Raw genomic sequence first — 18,700 nt, 5'->3', positions numbered from 1 at the left:
CGCGCCACCGGTCCCCCCCGCCGCTCGGCCCCCCCCCGCCGCCGCCGCCGCCGCCGCGCCGGGGCCGCTCGGTGCCCTGCTCGCCGCTGCCCTGCTCGCCGCCGCCGGTGAGTCACCGCGCGTCCCCTGCGGGGGCACCGCGCTCCGGGCGGGAGAGGGGGGGGACCGGTGGCGCGGCGGGGACCCGGCACCGGGACTGGGCGCCGGGCAAGGTCACCTGGGGAGCGGCGGCGGGTGGGCGTCCTGCGGAGCGCCGGTGACCTCCCGGGGACGGGAACCGTTCTCCGTGCTGTGGGATGCTGGGGTGTTGGCAGGGCGCTCTCCCGGACCGGGAATGTGTCCCCAGCCCCACGGAGGGCATTGCCGCCCGCCGCCCCATGCCCGAGCGTGGCTACACACGCGTGCTCAGCCCGCGCTGCCCCGGACGCTGCCCGCACTGGGGGGGACTGGCACTCGCCGCCTCGCCGGCACGGCTCCGCTCCCCCGGGACCCTACCAGCCCCGGGCACGGGTGTCCGCACCACACCTGCGCCACGCGCGGGGTCCCTGCCCCACGCGCAGCATTCCTGCCCCACGCACAGCATCCCTGCCTCTGGCACAGGGTCCGTGCCGTCCACATCACCTAGCCGGGACACAGGGGACCGCGGTGACGGGATAGCCCGGGGGGTGCTGTCACGCCGCGGGGATGCGCGTGGGTGGCCGTGACGCGGGCAGGATGCGGGGCTGTATCGGTGCTGCTGCAGACGCGAACGGTCCGGAGCCCGGCTGCCCCCGGCGCTGCCCCCTCGGGCAGGACTCGGCGGGAGGAGGAGCGGTCGGGCGGACCCCCGGGACTGGGCCACCCCGGCGGCCGGGGCGGGGGTCGTGTAGCCGGGGGTACGATGGATGCCCGGGGCTGGCGGCCACTGGCAGGTGTCACGGCAACCGGGAAGTGGCGGCTGCAGACAAAGGACCGGGCTGGGGGCGGGGAGCTGCGCGAAGCTGGACGTGCGCTCTGCGGGGAGTCCGAGGGGGGGGGACCCCCCTTCTGCGTCCGGAGGTCCCGGGCCGCTGACCCTCCTGCCGCCACCGGAGACGTCCCCTAGCCTGGCCTCGATGTGCCAGGAGGGCACAGTGGGCACCCAGGGGGGCTGCAGCCACAACCGTCCTGGCAGCCCCAGGGACCCTGCGTTCTCAGCGCGGCCCCGTCTGCAGGGGGACACTGCAGAGCCGGCGCGGTGAGTGGCCATCCCTTGGATGCAGGGGATCCCATATGGAGGGTGCTGTCATACTGACCCCCAGCTGGGCATGGATCAGGGCTGTCCCCATGGCACCCATGGGGACGTGGTGATGGATTGATGTGGGGGGCAGAGGGGCAAGGGGTGCACCAAAGCAGTCCACACCAACCCTGCAATGGGAAGTGTGGGGGGCCTGGCGGTACCAGCACTGGTTCGGGCAGTGTGGTGCTGGTGCTGGTCCCCACCACTCGCTTTGCAGGCAGCTCACAGCCGGCCGCGGCGCGACTGAGCCCAGCCACCAGCACGGGCACTGCTCAGCACAGACAGGGCTGTGCCTCTGCTCCAGCCTGGCATGGCACGGCACGGCATGGCATGGCATGGTATGGCACAGCTCCCCTCCCCCAGGGAACCGAGGCACAGGCTGGGGGCAGGGAACTCGGCTGTCCAGGCAAAGGGCCCCTAACTGCCCGACAGAGCAGCATCCCCGGTGTGCCCACTGTGGCTAGTGCCTGCAGGGGAAGGGCAAGGGTGACAGAGAGGGCTGGGGCTCACTCCTGGGCAGCAGTGAGGGGCAACCTCCCGAGATGGGGGCCTGCCCTGCTTGACTGCTACACTGGATAGCAGGCAAGGGCACGGGAGCAGGGTCCTTCCTGAGAGCTACCACTGGTCCAGCAGTGCCATGGCATCTTTGCAGCCGGTGCCAGACCCTAGTGCATCTCCTGCTCTGGTGAGTGTGGCCCACAGCAGCCACAGCAGATGCTGTCCCAGCTCCTCTGGTTGGGGCCACAGGCTCTGCTCTAACCCTGCACAAGCCACGTGGTGCAGTTGGATTCACTGGTCTGCCAGGGACCCCTGGGCTCCAGCAGACAACCCCCAACCACTGCACCCCACAACGTGGTACCCCACAGCCTGGCACGCCAGGTCGTTGCATTGCACAGCACCCCACAACATGTGCCTGGCTGGGCACTGGTGGCTCTGTGGGGCGGGCAGGAGGGCAGGGTGGCGGGCAGGGCTGGCACACACCGGGCATTGGGAAGCTTCCGTGCCGGCTGTCAGCATGAGCACGCGGCAGACGCAGCCTGCCCAGGGCTGTTTGTTCTGGCTCGGTGCCACGCGGGGCTGGCACTACATCAAACCGTGCGGAGCCTGGCAGGTGCTTGCGGGAGGGAACAGGGGCACTGACGGTGCCGCCAGGGGTTGGGCACCCCCGGAGCCACTGCGGGCCCCTCACAGCCTGCCCCACCTGGGTGGCCAGCAGCACACGAGACCACCCTGTAACTGGTGCTGGTGCGCAAAGGATGATGGTGTGGGGACCGTGCGCTGTGCATGGCCTGCTATCCCCTACCCTGGGTGCCAGCATCACTCTGGGCCCCAGCACCATCTCTGGTCCATGTGCCACTTGTTTGCCTATGGGCATCCTGGGGTGGGCTGGCTCCAGACTGGGCACACTGGGACCCTGTCCTCATCCAATCAGTCCCAGTTGCCCAGTTATCCTGCTGTCAGCCCACACTTTGGGTGCTGCTCCTGGGTGGGTGTCAGGCAGATTGCAGCTCTCTGTGGGGCCCCACACCCTGCTTAGTCCAGGGCTCCTGCAGGACTGGGGTCTCAGGTTCCAGACCCCTCAGCCAGCCCTTGCTACCACAGGGTTGTGAGGTGCTGGGGCTGTGGTCACCACCATGTGCCACCCGTGGGTATGAGGGGGAGAGACTGCGGGGCTGGACCCTAGCACCTGGGACTGTTGCACGAACAGAGGGGCCTTCCTGGCCCTGCACTCATTTCCCCTGCCTGCTCTGGTGGGATGCAGGACTGAGGGTGACCTTGACACTCCTCCCAGCAGGGCCAGGGCTCAGCCGGGATGTTTGCTTCTCACTGTCAGTTGAGAGAGTCAAGAAAGCCACTCAGCTTCCCCAGGATCAGGACCTCAGGGACAGCTCCTGCACATGGGACTGGGCTGGTCATGTGTCCCCCACCATCCCAATGCCAGGCTGGGCTAGAGTCTCATCCCCCACTGAGCAGAGGCCAGGACAGGACTCTTTCCCCGTGCAGTGCTGCTGAGAAGGGCTGTCAGGGCTTGGAATGGGTCCTACCAGCACACAAAGTCTGGTGGGCTTTGGGGCTTCACAGGCACCTGGGGTTGGTGGGGAACAGTTCCCCTCTCAGCCCTGGCTCTGTGTGTGCCTGGTGGAAGAGTGCCTTGCACTGGGTGCCAGGGCTGGTAGCCCCCAGGCAGGTGGAGGTGGTCCCTGGGGAGGAGTTGCCAGCCCTGGCTGCCTTTGCTGGCACTGGCACCATTGTCCCCAGACCCCAGGCACAGGGCAGCGTGGGCCATGTGCAGGCACAGCGTGGGCACAGCCAGGGCGTGCAGCCCTGGGCGGGCGCTGGGAGCCCTGCCCACCCTGGCACATACTAATTGCATGTAATGGGGAGAGCGGTATCAACTCAAATCCGTAATTAGGCAGCTCCATTGTCATGCAAACCCGCCTAATTCATTCATAACCAGCGCTTGCTTCATCAGCGCCCAGACGCTGCCAGGCACTCACCGGGAGACCGGGAGACAGGCACCCCCATTCAGCCTCCCCCATGGCCATGGGGCTGGTACACGTGGGGCAAATGCCAGCAGGGCCAGGACAGTGGCTGGCTCACTGGGACATGCCGGGATGTTGGGTACATGGTCCTCGGGCAGGCAGGGGCACCCTCGGGGGCACTGTGCCCACTGGAGCATGGGGGATGCGTTGGCATCATGTGCCCATCGTCACGTCGTCCCCAGCGCTCAGCACGCGCCAGGCTGGCCGGGAGCCAGGCCCTGTTACCCAGCTTTGGCATCCGACCCTGCTGGCTCCCTGCCCGGCTGGGGCTGGCACTGGCACCCGCCTGGCATTGCCGTGGGACTGTGTGGGGCAGGGAGGTGGGTTCAGGAAGAGCCTTCGCTCATGTCCTGATGCCCCAGGTGAGGGTTGGAGCAGCTGTGGGCAGCTAGGCAATGCTGGGTGATGCTGTGGCCCATGACTGGGTGTCTCCCATAGGCAGAACTGGCTCATCGTGGCTCAGAGCCAACCTCTCCCAGCAGGATGGTGCCCGGCTCAAAGCCTCAGACAAGCTTTTTGATTGTGTCGAGTTGTGCCAGTTCCCTTCTCTGCACCCTGCAGAGAGCAAAGTGCCAGCAATGGGATGCCCCTCCGTACAGGTTGGCACCCGCAGGCTCCCCTGGGCACAGATGGGCACCCTCTGCCCTCCCCCTAATGCCCACCCTTCCCTCGTTAAGGCCATCGCAATCAGCAGCAATTATTGCTTTAATTACCTGCTGCTGGGGCGCAGGCCGGGTGCCGGCAAAGTGCAGGGAAATCTTTCATGTTAATGGTGTGCCAGGCCTGGCATGGACACGATGGATGGGGCACCAGCTGGGAGCAAATCTGCTGTCTGCAAAGCCCACAGGGATTCAGGGAGGTCCACAGAGGGGGGCACAGTGGTGGAGGCAGGTGCTGGTGTAAAGGTCCCGCACACCGCTGTGGGGACCCCCAGAGTGGCAGCAGCAGGCAGGGGTGCATGCAGGGGTTGGAGACAGAGGGAGAATGGGGCAGGATGTCCCATCAGGGGTGACCGATGGTGGGCAGCAGCATTCAGGGCAGACCCGTGCCATTGGAGCGCTGTCCCACTGCAGGCAGCTGCCTGCTCCCTCCCCGGGGCAGCTGTGCCAAGCAGGCACCCACCAGTGTTCTGGTGCCAGGTCTGGCACTGCTGCAGCCGTCCGTGGGCAGCCTCTCCTTGCCAAGAACATGCTGACCTTCCCAGTGTCTCCCCGCAGCAGGCACCGAGGCACCCAGCGGGCTGCTCCCGGCACTGCTGGGGATGATGGCACCAGCACCAGGGAAGGATCAGCCCCTTGAGGACCAGAGGGACCAGGCTGGGAGCACCTGTTGGCACCCGGTGGGTCTTATCAGTGCCCCCCAACACCAGGCAGTGCAGTGCAGGGCAGTCTCTCCTTGCCCGGTAACACCAGTACACCTGGTGTTTCTGCTGCTGCGGTGGTGTGGGTGCTAAAGTGAGAGGCTGTGTGGTCACCTGGGGTGGCAGCGGTGGGGCACAGGGAGCAGGGGGAGCTCTGTACATGGGGAGGGGACTGGGAGCAGCTGGGGGTCCCATAGTGCTGGGGTGGTGAGGGCTGCTGCTTAGAGCCCACAGCAGGGTGTCCCCATCCCCTCTGCATCCTGAGGTGGGTGCTGCAGCCCTGCTCCCCAGCCCACCACCCTGTCCCCTTCATCCCCATAACCGCTCGTTAGCCCACGTGTGTGGGGGGGATAATTGCTATTAAAGCCCTGCTTAATGCACAGACTTTACTGGCAGGGATTTATCTGCGCTGGAGCAAACCGCGCTCACAGTCAGCCCTTTGACTGCAGGGAGAGCGGCCAAGGCTGTGCCCTGCCATGGTTGAGGGGGGGCACGGGGTGTCTGGAACCCAGCGTCCCGCATCCCCCTGGTCCCTGTCTCCCTGGTCCCCGATCCCGCCGAAGTTCCCCGGTTCCTTTTGCCAAGGTGACATAAGCATCTCGCCTGTTTCCATGGCAACGCAGCGGCAGGTGAGCGCGAGGCCGATGCGGGAGCCGGCACGCGCCACGTGGGGGGCCGCTGCCCACGGGGCTCCCACGCTGCGCCCGCACCCACGGGTTTGGGGTGGGGCCACGCTGTGGGGGGGGGGTCCCACAGCATGTGGGGGGCCCACAGTACATGGGGGTGGCTGCAAAGCACGGAGTGCCCATGGGATGTAAGTGCCCACAGAGTGTTGGGCATCCACAGTGCATGAAATCCCTGTGGTGTTTGGCAGAGCCATAAAGTGTGGGCTGGCTGTGGTGCATTGGATGGCAACAGGGTGTGTGGGGTGCCCGTCATTGATGGGGTGCTCGTGGTGTGTGGGGCAACCAGACCACAGCCCCTCTGCTCCCTCATGGGGCTCCAGGCCAGCTCCAGCCTCCCAGCTATGCCACATGGGTCTATCCATATCCACACCACAGCACAGGGCCCCACCAGTGCCTGGCACAATGCTCAGTGGCAGGACAGCATCCCATTTGGGACTAGGCAGCAGCACCCTGGCTCTGCACTCACTGCACGCCCCCAGATCCATTTGCTGCCCATGGTCCCATCCTGCCCACAAGGCACCCAGCACCCTGGTTGGGTGGGCATTGGGAGGGGCTCCGTGCCCATCCTGCCTCCCCCACCCATTGCTGCTGGCCCCGAGTTTCCTGCACCCCTCCACTCAGCTATGATGGATACCCACACAGCTCAGGAATTGCTGTACTCATTTCCTATGTGATTAAAAGGCCGGTCCCACGGCACAGTTCACCTGGCATGCCTGCCACAGCCACCCGGGCAGGAGGCAGCTGTGGTGCTGTGCAGCAGCAAACATGGTATTACACGAATAAATTGGGTTTATTTACGCAGCGCCCATGTGCCAGCGTGGGTACTGCAGCATGGGCACCCAGGAGTGCCCGAGCAGCGGGCACAGCAGTGCAACCACGGGTGATGCAGCAAGCGGTGCCGCAGCCGGCGTCAGGGACGGCATCGTGCCGGGGACCGCAGCGCCTGTCCGCGCCGTGACCCCCCGGGCTGGCCCCAGGCTGAGGCTGGGGGGGGTCGTTAAACCAGTGAAATATGAAATGCCTGTATATCCCCGACAGGGGTTTTAATTAAATTAATTGCCAGTGACATTGTAAAAGTGCTGATGGGGTAATAACTGGCGCGTTATGGTCGCCGTTTATCTTCCCCGCGTAAATTAGCTGCCGCACCTTGCCCATCCCGGCGGGCATCATGGCAGGTTCATCGGCACCCACTCCCCGGCTCCAAGGGGCCTGATCCAGCTGGGGAGAGCAGCAGGGCCTGAAGCTCCCCTGGGAGACCCAGGCAGGGCCTGAGGGATCCCTGTGTCCCCGTGGCGCAGGCGGCTGTGCCAAGCAGGAGCCAGCTGGGGTGGGCATGAGCAGTGGGGTCCCATGGGCACATGGGGAGTGGCTGGTGGTTGCCAAACGAAGGCACTTAATTACTGCGCATTCCATCCCATTTAATTGCTTATTAAATCCTAACCAGCCAATTAGCAGCAGCAATTACAGCTTCATTCAGTGACACAATCGCTATTTTATCGTTTGTTAATCAAATGCTTATTTAGGGCCCTGGTTTATTAACTCTTTCTGCGGCAGACCCCGGTGGGGTGAGGGGAGGGGGGACATCTGGCCATGTCTAGGATGGAGGATGCAGGCGTCCTAAGGCTGTACCATATGTCCCCAGCACTGCTGTCCCCATGGTGGGACAAGCGTACAGCCCTGAGCCACCCTTGCCACCCTGGGGACAGCCAGCCCCCACATGCCATGCCCGTGAGGGTGTCAGTGGCACAGGACAGGATGGACTGCTGTACTGCCCTGCTGTGTGCCCACCACTTGCCCAACATCCCTGCGACGCTCTGGGGTGCTGCAGGGCAGGATGTAGCCTCTGGCTGATGCCTTACAGCGTGCTGGGGAGGGGGGTGGCAGGCGCCCCAGAGGCGTGAGCAATGGCCCTTGTTGGTCACACTACATTTCCTTTTCATTAGCACTAAGTGTGGACATGAGGGATCGGCACGGGTTCAGCGGGCGCAGCCACCGTGTGGCTGCTCTCCCTGACGGATGGCAGGGATGGGAGAGGGCTCCAACGTCACAAGCGGGGGGATGGTGGTGATGCACAGGACCACCGGCATGGGGTCTGCTGGGGTGGATGATGGCCCAGCCAGGGCACGCTGGAGGTGGCCGAGCCCCATCTCCCCGCAGGTGCTCAGCAAAGCGCAACTGTGGCCAACCCAGCATCCGGCGCATCCCCGGACCTGCTGCCGCACTTCCAGCTGGAGCCAGAGGACGTCTACATTGTGAAGAACAAGGCAGTGAGCCTGGCCTGCCGTGCCACCCCTGCCACACAGATCTACTTCAAGTGCAACGGCGAGTGGGTGCACCAAGGTGACCACGTCACGCAGCACAGCACTGACCGCAGCACCGGTGAGCACTGGCGGGAGGGACGGTGCCAGCCCCAGTCATGGGGAGCCACATGTGCCACTCTTGGTGGGGCTAGCATGGGGCTGGGGCCATGGGGACTGCTCCTGGCACACCTTTGCTGACATGCTGCCAACCGGTCCCAGGGCTGCCAGTGATGGAGGTGCGCATCGAGGTCACTCGCCAGCAAGTGGAGAAGATCTTTGGGCTGGAGGAGTACTGGTGCCAGTGCGTGGCCTGGAGCTCCTCTGGTACCACCAAGAGCCAGAAAGCCTTCGTGCGCATCGCCTGTGAGTGTCTTGTGGGTGCCCGGATGGGCAGTGGGCACTGGCCTGGCCCCACCCCTCACCCCTGTGCCTCCCCAGATCTACGCAAGAACTTTGAGCAGGAGCCGACAGCCAGGGAGGTCTCCATCGAGCAGGGCATCGTGCTGCCATGCCGCCCTCCTGAGGGCATCCCCCCTGCCGAGGTGAGTCCCTGCAGCCAGGCAGGGCAGGATGAGGATGCCATGCGTGCTCCCACACAGGCACATGGTGATGTCCTTGTGCTCTGCAGGTGGAATGGCTGCGCAACGAGGAGCTGGTGGATCCGGCGCTGGACGCCAACGTCTACGTGACGCCAGAGCACAGTCTGGTGCTGCGTCAGGCCCGCCTGGCTGACACTGCCAACTACACCTGTGTGGCTAAAAACATCGTAGCCCGTCGCCGCAGCTCCTCTGCCGCCATCATTGTTTATGGTACAGCCCCACTTTGCTGGTCCCTGCCATGCTGCCCCAGTGTCGGCCTCCCCGTCCTGTCCCTCCCCACACCCACTTCATGACAGGGCACTGACGGGTCCCTCTCCACCCAGTGAATGGCGGCTGGTCGACGTGGACGCAGTGGTCAGGCTGCAGCACCAGCTGTGGAAGGGGCTGGCAGAAGCGGAGCCGGACGTGCACCAACCCCACACCCCTCAACGGAGGGGCTTTCTGTGAGGGCCAAAATGTGCAGAAAACCGCCTGCACCACCCTCTGCCCAGGTACCCGTCCTGCCCAGGGCACCACCACCGCCCCACCGTGTGGATGCTGCACTCCCCACTGCGCCCATTGAGGTCCCTGTCCTCACCGGCTGTCTTGTCCTCCAACTCCCCTGTGTGTCCGTCTCTGCCAGCCCTGGGGCAGGGGAGAGGGGTGGCAGCGGGGTGGTAACCTCGAGCTGTACCCACAGTGGATGGCGCCTGGTCAGAGTGGAGCAAGTGGTCGGAGTGCGGGGCCGAATGCACCCACTGGCGCAGCCGGGAGTGCTCAGAGCCAGCACCACGCAACGGGGGCCGGGATTGCCATGGCCCCGAGTTGGACACTCGGAACTGCACCTCTGAGCTCTGCACCCATGGTGAGCATGGCGGGGATGACAGGATTGTCCCCTGGGAAAGGGGGCTGGGGGTGGCCGTGGGTGCTGACACCTGCCCTGCACAGCTGCCCCCGGTGCAGAGGACGTGGCACTGTACGTGGGACTGGTAGCCGTGGCCGTGTGCCTGGTGCTGCTGCTGCTGGTGGGGGTGCTGGTGTACTGCCGCAAGAAGGGGGGCCTGGACGCTGATGTGGCTGACTCCTCCATCCTCACCGCTGGCTTCCAGCCCGTCAGCATCAAGCCCAGCAAGGCCGGTGAGCGAGGGTTTAAGGGACAATGCACCGCACTGGGACATGGTGTCCCTTGGGACGTGGGGGTGGCCATAACCCCCAGGTGGATTGGGTAGGGGCTGTTTGCCCCAGGGCATCCCTGGGTGGGGTTCTGTGCCCTGTGGGATACCTGGTCTTGAGCTGGGGTTCTGTGCCTTATGTGTCAGGGATGTTGTATCTTAAAGAGTCCCTGACTGCAGGGTCAGTGCTCTGTGCCACGTAGGGTCCCTGGTTGTGGGCAGGGGCTCTGTGTCCTAAAGTATCCCTGTTCCCTACACACAGCACCCTGAGTTGCTGCTATGTGCTCTGAGGACCCCACTGGTGACTGTACTCCAAGGGTCAATACCATGGAGCAAGGACTCAATGCCCTTTCAACCCCCAGGGGTGGCTGTGCCCTGTAGGATCCTCACCATGGGGAAGGGGTTGTTTGCCCCATGCCCCCTGGGGCTGACTGTGCCACTGCATTGCTGGTGGGGACCCCCTGTTCCCACCATGCCCTGGCACCGTGGTTGCTTGCTCTGTGCCACAGACAACCCCAGCCTGCTCACCATCCAGCCCGACCTCAGCACCACCACCATGACCTACCAGGGCTCGCTCTGCTCACGCCAGGATGGCCCTGCCAAGCTCCAGCTGCCCAATGGGCATCTGCTGAGCCCGCTGGGTGCCGGGCGGCACACGCTGCACCACAGCTCACCTGCTGCTGAGGGCGCCGATTTCGTGGCCCGGCTCTCCACCCAGAGCTACTTCCGCTCTCTGCCCCGTGGCACCAACAACATGGCCTATGGCACCTTCAACTTCTTGGGGGGGCGGCTCATGATCCCCAACACAGGTATGCTGGGGCGGGGGGTCTGGAGCATTGCCCAGTGCAGGCAGTGTCCTCATGGGGCTCATTCCCTGCCTGCACCCCCGTTCCCACCCAGGGATCAGCCTGCTCATCCCACCTGATGCCATCCCGCGGGGAAAGATCTACGAGGTCTATCTGACCCTGCACAAGCAGGAGGAGGTGAGGTAGGTGCAGGGGCTGCCGGGGCACGTGGCTCTTGGAAGGGGGTCCGTCCTGACTCAGCTGCCCCTGTTGCTGCCCCAGGCTGCCCCTGGCCGGCTGCCAGACACTGCTGAGCCCCATTGTCAGCTGTGGCCCTCCCGGGGTCCTCCTCACCCGGCCTGCCATCCTGGCCATGGGGCACTGCGTGGAGGCCAGCGCCGAGAACTGGAGCATCCGGCTGAAGAAGCAGTCATGCGAGGGCACGTGGGAGGTGAGCATCCACAGGGACGAGGGGATTTAGGGATGGAGGGGGGACGGCTGTGGCCAAGGTGCATTTCTGCCTGGGTGCCGCAGGACGTGCTGCAGCTGGGCGCTGAGCCGTGCACGGAGCTGTACTACTGCCAGCTGGAAGCGCAGGCTTGCTACGTGTTCACGGAGCAGCTGGGGCGCTTTGCCCTGGTCGGGGAGTCCCTCAGCATGGCGGCCTCCAAGCGCCTCAAGCTGGTCCTGTTTGCGCCGGCCGCCTGCCCCTCACTTGAGTACAACATCCGTGTCTACTGCCTCAGCGACACCCAGGATGTCCTCAAGGTACTGAGGGTCCCCATCCCCGCCCATCCCAGCTTGGAGCAAGGGCTGTGCTCCCAGGGTGTGGCATCTCCTGCCTGACCACTGCATGTGCCGGCAGGAGGTGATCCAGCTGGAGAAGCAGCTGGGGGGGCAGCTGATTGGAGCTCCCCGGGTGCTACACTTCAAGGACAGCTACCACAACTTGCGCCTCTCCATCCATGACATGCCCAGCTCCCTCTGGAAGAGCAAGCTCCTTGCCAGCTACCAGGTGAGGAGTCTGACCAGTGTGTGGGGATGGGGAAGGGGGTGTGGAGGGATGTCTCTGCCACTCTGACAACTCCCTCCCATCACCCCACTGCAGGAGATCCCTTTCTATCACATCTGGAGTGGGTTGCAGCCCTTTCTGCACTGCACCTTCACCCTGGAGCGCCTGAGCACCAGCACCTGCGAACTGGCCTGCAAGATCTGGGTCTGGCAGGTGGAGGGAGATGGGCAGAGCTTCACTGTCAACTTCAACATTGCCAAGGTGAGGGCAGGGCTGGGGGACTCCTGGGGGTGACCACGAGATGGCCTCACATCCCTCCCCCTTCCCCCTGGTGCTCTTCCCTAGGACACGAGGTTTTCAGACTGGCTGGTCCCTGACAACGAGGTGGCCACCCCAGCTCTGGTGGGCCCCAGTGCCTTCAAGATCCCCTTCCTCATCCGCCAAAAGATCATCAGCAGCCTGGACCCGCCAGGTACCCGGGGAGCCGACTGGAGGACACTGGCACAGAAGCTCAACCTCGACAGGTGACCCAGGCTGATAACAGTGATGGGGATGGGGTGGCATGGTAAATAGGGGTTCTGGCCTCATCCTGCACCTAGAGATGGTTGCTGGAATGCTGTGAGATCCTGGGACCAGGGTGCTGGCCAAGGTGAGGCTAGCACAGGGCTGGTAGCAGAATGTGAAGCCATGCCTGTGCCCTGACGTGGTCCCTCTGTCCCCCTCCAGCCATCTCAGCTTCTTCGCCTCGAAGCCCAGCCCCACAGCCATGATCCTCAACCTGTGGGAAGCACGGCACTTCCCCAATGGAAACCTCTCACAGCTGGCTGCTGCTGTGGCCGAAGTCGGCAAGCAGGACGGGGCCCTCTTCGCCGTCTCCGAAGCTGAGTGCTGAGCGTGGCGGGGAAGGGAGGGCGGGAAACTCTGCTCCCAGGGGACTGCCACCATGGGGCTGGGGGGGCCCTGGCTGGCCCCCAAACCCCTACTGCCCCACAACGCACAGGGAGGACTGCCTGGCCTCCTTGGGAGAGTGGGATGCCTGTGCCCCACGGCAGCCAGGCCCCCCCGCACTGTGGCAGTGGGGCTCAGCCCGTCCCCGGGGGTCCCACAGCCCCGTGGTGGGTGTCGAGGGGGCGCTGGGTGTGCGTCGTGCGTGCGGTGCCGTCGTGCTGTCTGCGTGTGGGGCCGGGCGGCCCCAGGCCCCGTGCCGTGTTGTGTAAAGACCGTTTTTTTAATTCTGTATTAAGTGCATTCAAGTATTTACACTTGGCCTTATGTACATAGCGGTGCCGCGGGCGGGGGGTCTGCCGGACGTGAATGTAAATAAATTCGATATATATTGCTACGTGGGGCTGTGCCCAGCCATGCGCTGCCCCACGCCCCTCATGTTCCCCCTCACAAGTCGGAGGTGTGGAGCACAGCGCTTTATTGGTGTGATGGTGATGGCTATTGCCCCGGGCCGGTGGTACGACAGGCCACAGCTGCCACAAGCGCGGCCCCTTTCCCCGAGCCGTCCTCTGATGGCATGAAGGTGACAGTGCACTTGGGCGCCAGGTCCCGCAGAGTCCTCTGGAGGCAGTGGGAGAAACTGGAGGGGACAGGAGGGGAGGGTGAGGACTGATGTCCCCCACCCCATTCACCCCATGCCTCCCACCCCAGGCTCCTGCCATGAGGTAAGGGTCCTTGGTGGGTTCCTGCCATCCCCGGCCCCACTCACTTTGGGTGCAGCTTGTACAAGGTGCCATCCACCCCCACGGTGACAGACAGATGGTCCAGGCCCCGGTTCTCCCTCATCTTCTCCACCACAGCAGCCAAGCCGGCAGCACAGAGCTGGGCTGCCCGCATGGACACAGTATGGCACACTTCCCGCATCAGCACACTGTCCTCGTAGCTGGCATTGAGCTCCAGGTCCTGCAGGATTTTCCGTATCTGCCGCAGGGCCAGCCCATCGCTGACCCAGACCAATGCCAGTTAGCACCAAAGTCCCTGTTCCCACCACTGTCCCCATCCCATAGGCTGGAGTGGTATCACCCTGCCTGTGCCCCATCAATGTAGCATGGCCCCTTCTCCTGGGGTTCCGGCCCCCCACCCCAGTTCAGGGAACCCAGCGGAGCCCAGCACTCACAGCTCGATGGTAGAGAGGAACTTGGTCTTGAAGATATCCTTGGTGAAGAGCTTGGGGCTGGGATTGCCGTGGAACAGGAGCTCTTTGTCTGACATTGCCAACAGGATGTGGCGCACGATCTCGCCCAGGTACATGCCGCTGATGAGTTTCTCAAACCTGCCCCAGGCACAGCCTCAGCTGGGCACAGCCACCCACTCCCAGCCCCCTCTGCCCCAGGGCCCTTGCCCACCTCTGCTTGCCAGGATTGATGGTCTGCTCGTCCACCACCTTGTCAAAGCTGGTGAAGATGTGGTCCAGGCAGCCATTGTCCCCAAAGGCCCCCCACTCCATGTTGATGCACATGCGGCCCTCGTCCCCTTCCACAGTACCCACGTTCCGCATCTCCTCCATGTAGCAGGCATTTGTCCCTGTCCCTGTGGGCCCCATGCTGGTGTCACCCCCACCACAGTTGTGGTAAAGGCACATGGCCATGCCACATAGGATGGGGTGGTGGTGAGCGGATGGGGGAACCCCTGGTTACAGAGGTGCTCCTCACCCACGATGAGCCCGATTTCACATTTTGGGTCTTCATAGCCACAGGACATCATGGTTCCCACTGTGTCGTTAACCAGAGCCACCACCTTCAGCCCTGCATGCTGCCAAACAGGAGATGGGGACACATGCAGCCTAGTGACAGCCAGCTCGCTCCTGGGGCTGGCACCACCTGGGTGCAGGGTGCACCCCAGGGACAGGGATGGACCACAGGATGTTCCCTACATGTTTGCGCTCAGCAGCCTCCCGCAGCAGCTGGACCACGTCCTGCCCCACACAGCCTGAGGCACTGAAGCCTTTGGTCCAGGTCAGCAGCAATGCCTGCAAGAGAGGCAGGAGTAGCCTCCAGGCAGCCGCCTCACACCATATCCCAGTGTCCTTCCTATACCCATGGGGCTGGAGGCAACCCCTCACCTTATCCAGGCCCACTTGCTGGCAGGGGAAGGAAAAGGTGAAGCCGAGAGGTAGGGTGTGTGTCATCAGGTCCTGCTTCAGCTGGAAGTCCATGATGCAGTCGATGATGTGGTCAAAGAGCTGTGGATTGTGGCCACAGTCAGTATGGTGGGGGTTGGGATAATGCTGCAGGGGGCTCTCCCAGCCCCATCGCAGCCCTATAGACAAACAGCAAGGAGGGAGGCAATGTGGACCCCCTCACACCATCCCTTAACCATAGGTCATCAGCCTCACCGCCTCGCCGGTGCCCTGCATGATGGCAGTTGGGATGACATAGATCTCACTGGCCATGCGGATGCCCTCCTCTGTCACGTGCACCACCAGCACGCGGAAATTGGTCCCTCCCAGGTCCAGTGCCAGGAATTCACCTAGCTCTGTAGAGAGCCAGCACAGGGCATCAGCAGAGCCATGGCCTCCTTGGCACCCACTTCCCAATGCCCCTGTCCCTCACCGGTGCCATCAGGCGTGTGACAAACGTAGGTGGGCAGCATGCGAACAGAGGCATTGGCATGGGTCTCCTGACCCAGCCCTAGCTCCATCTCCTGCCTCATCAGTGCCTGGACCTCCACTAGGTCATCATGCTTGAGCCGCAGCGGGCCCAGCACCTTGGCCACCTCCCGGCGCTGGGCCTCCAGGCGCACAGCCACTGCTGTCACCATGGCTGCCCCCCGCCCAGACCCATCTGTTGAGGGCAAGAGAGTGGGCACACACTCAGGGGCCAGCAGCCTTGTCACACTCTGCAGGATCTCCTTGAACCTGCCAGAGGAAGAAGAAGATAGCAAGGGTATGAGGCATCCTGCTGGGATGCCTAAAATCTGCTCCTCACCCTGTCCCACAAACAGTCACTCACTCATGGGGGAGGCTCCTGAGAGCCTGAGACTCTCACAGGGACCAAGGGAACTAGCTCCTGGCCACTATCCCTGCACTGGGGTCATGACCTTCCTCACCTGCTGTGGCCTTGGTACAATTCTCCATCCACCCCCACGTTGACAAGCAGTTGATCCATGTCCCGGGTCTCACACATGTAGCTGAGGACGGCAGCCAGGCCAGTGGCTTCGAGCGTGGCAGCGCGGCTCACCACCGCCCGGCAGATCTGCTGCACCCGGCTGCAATCTTGCTCATTTGGCTGCAGCCCCAGAGCCTCCAGAGTCGTCTTCGTCACAGCCATGCCTTCCTCAATGCTGCAAGGCAGAGCACAGCCTTGCAACACTTGCGGGTCCAACAGCTCGCAAATAGGGGCACCCATCCATCATCCCCCCATTCTCCCACCCATGGTAGCTCCTGGTCCCCAGACACTCACTTGATGATCTCCAGAACCTGATGGGTCGTGAGCGCACCCTTCTCCTTCAGGACAGCAACACTGCTCCCAGTGAAGAGTGCTTTTTCAGCGGCCAGGGCAATCAGCACGTGCCGGGTGATCTCCCCCAGATACAGGCTGCCCACCATCTTCTCAAATCTGCATGCAGCCCACATGGGAGTCAGTTGTGCCTCCCTAGCACCCCTTGGCCCTTTGAGAGCACCCAGGAGCATTGCAGGGCTCCTGTTGTGCTCCTGTTGGTAGGGCCTGACATGCTCAGGGATGGATGGGGAACCCCAAGGACCCTGTCCTTGCTGAGGGGTGGGAGCACCTCTTCTCCCCAGGACTGAAGGATTCTTCATCCACGCACTCATCATAGGGGGTCAGGATGTCATTCAGAATACCATCGTCCCCAAAGCGGCCCCACTCAGTGTTGATACACATTCGCCCACTGGTCTCCTCTGCTGTTTCTACCAGATGTGCCTCGGCCATGAAGCAGCAGTTGCTGCCCTTGTCTGCAGGGAGCAATGGGGGTGAGCACCAGCTCAGCTCCCCCAGCACCCTCCACCCTGGCACGTGGGGTGCCCGCTGCTCACCTGCAACCAAGGCAACCTCACAGGGGCTTCCCTCTGTGCTGCAGGTCATCATGGTGCCCACTGTGTCATTCATCAGGGCAACAACTTCCACATGGGAGAGCTGACCAGGAGCAAAGTGAGAGCATTATCAGCCCCTCCACGGGGGCAACCCCTGACCAGGTCCCCCCCACCCCACGGTCCCCCACCTCCTGCTTGTTGATGGCTGACTGTAGCAACTGCACAACATCCTTCCCCACCACGTCCCTGCAGCTGAAGCCCTTGGACCAGGAGATGAGTTCTGCCTGTGGAGAACATGTGGCACAGCCATTGGCCTCCAGGACTGGGGTGGCTTCTCTCCCCACTGCTGCTGTGCTGGGGAGGATGTGGTCACAGCCCAGGACAGGGCCCCTCACCTTGTTCAGCTGTGTCTGCCGACAGCTGAAGGGGAAGACGAAGCCCAGGGGAAGGTGTTCCAGGGGTGTGTTGGTGTCAGCCAGGAACTGGGACAGGCATTGTGCAATGAAATCAAAGAGCTGCAAAGGTATGACTAGGGGTAAGGGCTGCTTCCCTTATCCAGTACCCAGGATGCAGGAGGCAGTCCAGAGCTCCAGCACCAGTCTAGAGCCCTGCCAAGCCTCCATGCTGCTGGGCAGCCCAGCACCAGCCACCCTGTGCCATGGCCTCCTCATACCGCTTCCCCCTCGCCCTGCCTGATGTCCTCTGGCATGTCAAAGGTCTTGTACATCATTTGTGGGCTTGAGTTTCCATCTCCAAAGAGGGTCACCAGCAGGGTCCGGACCTGGCTCTGGCACAGCTCCACCACCAGAAAGTCACCCTTCTCTATGGGGGAACAGAGGCTGTGTCAGGCCAGAGACATTTCCTATGGCAGATCCCTCAAAATCTGCTCCTCAGCCTATCCCAAGGAGAGTCACTCATCCATGGAGGAGGCTCCTGAGAGCCTGAGACCCTCACGGGGGCCAAAGGAACTAGCTCCTGGCCACTCCCCCTGCACTGGAGACTGGCAGAGGGGTAGCTTATGGACTCCATAACTGACTGGAGAGCTGTGTACCCCTCCCCAGCACCCTCAGAGCCAAGTCCAATGAGGTGGGGCTGCAGGTAGCAGAGCAACCCATCCTCAGACCAGGCTGTCTTACCGGTGCCATCAGGAGTGGCGCAGATGTAGGTGGGCAGCATCTTCAAGGTGGCCCGTGAATGTGTATGGCGGCCCAGCCCCCTGCGCATGGCCTGCATCATGTGGCCCTTCATAATGTGCAGCCTCTCCAGCGGGATGGTGAGCGCCCGCAAGGCTCGTTGTACCTGGTGATGGTGCATTAGGCCAGGGGCACAGGGACAAAGGGCAGGGGATGCCTGGGGCAGGGACAGACCTTACCGGTGTGCTGGCGGAAGAATCCTGTTCTTGGTTCATCAGACGGCTCATTGTGAACCTGCATGGAGGGAGGTGGCAATGTCACCTGCTGAGCACTGGCCCCAGGACAGGACTCACGCCTGCCCTGCCCCTGGCACATGATGGTGTTGGGGGCCTGCCTCCCACCTATCCTCTGTTTCCATGCTCCATCGGGAATCGTTCCTTTGCAGCGTCCGCCCACTGTCCCTGCGATGGTGCAGGTGGCAGCTGTGCCCCACCACGGCCATGGGCGAAGCCGGCGGGACAGGCTGACGAGGGGGTCTCCGAGACCTGCAAGAGGCCGGAGCTGCTGTCCCTCCCCTGCAACGGCCCGGGGGGCTGGGGGAGCCCGCGCGGCTCCATCCCCGGCCCCATCGCGGCCTCCGCAGGGCAGGAGCCGCTCACCGGTCAGAGTACGAGCTGCCCGCCGCTTCCGAGCCCGAGCTTCGCCGGAGGCGGCCGGCGGAGCCGGGGGTCTGCTGTGCGCCGTCCGGCCCGCTGTACCGGCCAGACTGGGGACGGGTGCTGCGGCTGCCCATGGCGGCGGGGCCGGGGATGGTGTGGGGCCGGGGCCGATGTTAAGCCCGTGGGGGCCGGGGCGGGGCCGGGGCCGGTGTTAAGCC

General features: G+C 63.7%; 2 protein-coding genes across 7 annotated transcripts in view; one reads left to right on the top strand and one right to left on the bottom strand.

The window, feature by feature from the left end:
• Window positions 1–34: 34 nt before the first annotated feature.
• Window positions 35–13,036, top strand: UNC5A (unc-5 netrin receptor A; the record flags this gene model as incomplete). Its single annotated transcript, XM_027643502.1, has 16 exons — window positions 35–107; window positions 8,005–8,226; window positions 8,367–8,510; window positions 8,586–8,689; window positions 8,776–8,956; window positions 9,070–9,237; window positions 9,426–9,590; window positions 9,674–9,862; window positions 10,407–10,706; window positions 10,798–10,885; window positions 10,965–11,133; window positions 11,217–11,450; window positions 11,548–11,697; window positions 11,791–11,955; window positions 12,040–12,218; window positions 12,421–13,036. Coding segments are annotated over 16 exons (2,697 nt in total), but the record flags the coding sequence as incomplete, so codon positions are not given.
• Window positions 13,037–13,100: 64 nt separating this feature from the next.
• HK3 (hexokinase 3) overlaps window positions 13,101–18,700 on the bottom strand; it is a 5,673-nt gene continuing 73 nt past the window's right edge. For 2 of the 6 annotated variants that reach the window (XM_027643158.1, XM_027643159.1), the window contains exons 2-21: window positions 18,483–18,674; window positions 18,225–18,368; window positions 18,063–18,117; window positions 17,827–17,989; window positions 17,364–17,512; window positions 17,086–17,205; window positions 16,879–16,974; window positions 16,694–16,793; window positions 16,429–16,612; window positions 16,101–16,256; window positions 15,748–15,981; window positions 15,252–15,556; window positions 15,035–15,174; window positions 14,762–14,881; window positions 14,573–14,668; window positions 14,352–14,451; window positions 14,046–14,229; window positions 13,817–13,972; window positions 13,409–13,642; window positions 13,138–13,279 (exon numbers count right to left, since the gene is read on the bottom strand). In XM_027643158.1, the coding sequence (XP_027498959.1) occupies window positions 13,138–13,279; window positions 13,409–13,642; window positions 13,817–13,972; window positions 14,046–14,229; window positions 14,352–14,451; window positions 14,573–14,668; window positions 14,762–14,881; window positions 15,035–15,174; window positions 15,252–15,556; window positions 15,748–15,981; window positions 16,101–16,256; window positions 16,429–16,612; window positions 16,694–16,793; window positions 16,879–16,974; window positions 17,086–17,205; window positions 17,364–17,512; window positions 17,827–17,989; window positions 18,063–18,117; window positions 18,225–18,368; window positions 18,483–18,616 (3,012 nt within the window). In that variant the 5' untranslated portion in view covers window positions 18,617–18,674. Of the gene's footprint in view, window positions 13,280–13,408; window positions 13,643–13,816; window positions 13,973–14,045; window positions 14,230–14,351; window positions 14,452–14,572; window positions 14,669–14,761; window positions 14,882–15,034; window positions 15,175–15,251; window positions 15,557–15,747; window positions 15,982–16,100; window positions 16,257–16,428; window positions 16,613–16,693; window positions 16,794–16,878; window positions 16,975–17,085; window positions 17,206–17,363; window positions 17,513–17,826; window positions 17,990–18,062; window positions 18,118–18,224; window positions 18,369–18,482; window positions 18,675–18,700 lie in introns of those variants that run through there. The other 4 variants (XM_027643160.1, XM_027643161.1, XM_027643162.1 and 1 more) reach the window with 4 other exon arrangements.

Source organism: Corapipo altera, unplaced genomic scaffold (assembly GCF_003945725.1).
Source record: "Corapipo altera isolate COAL_440 unplaced genomic scaffold, ASM394572v1 75, whole genome shotgun sequence".
In the NCBI taxonomy this organism is placed as follows: domain Eukaryota; kingdom Metazoa; phylum Chordata; class Aves; order Passeriformes; family Pipridae; genus Corapipo; species Corapipo altera.
This window is presented reverse-complemented; position numbering and strand designations above follow the sequence as displayed.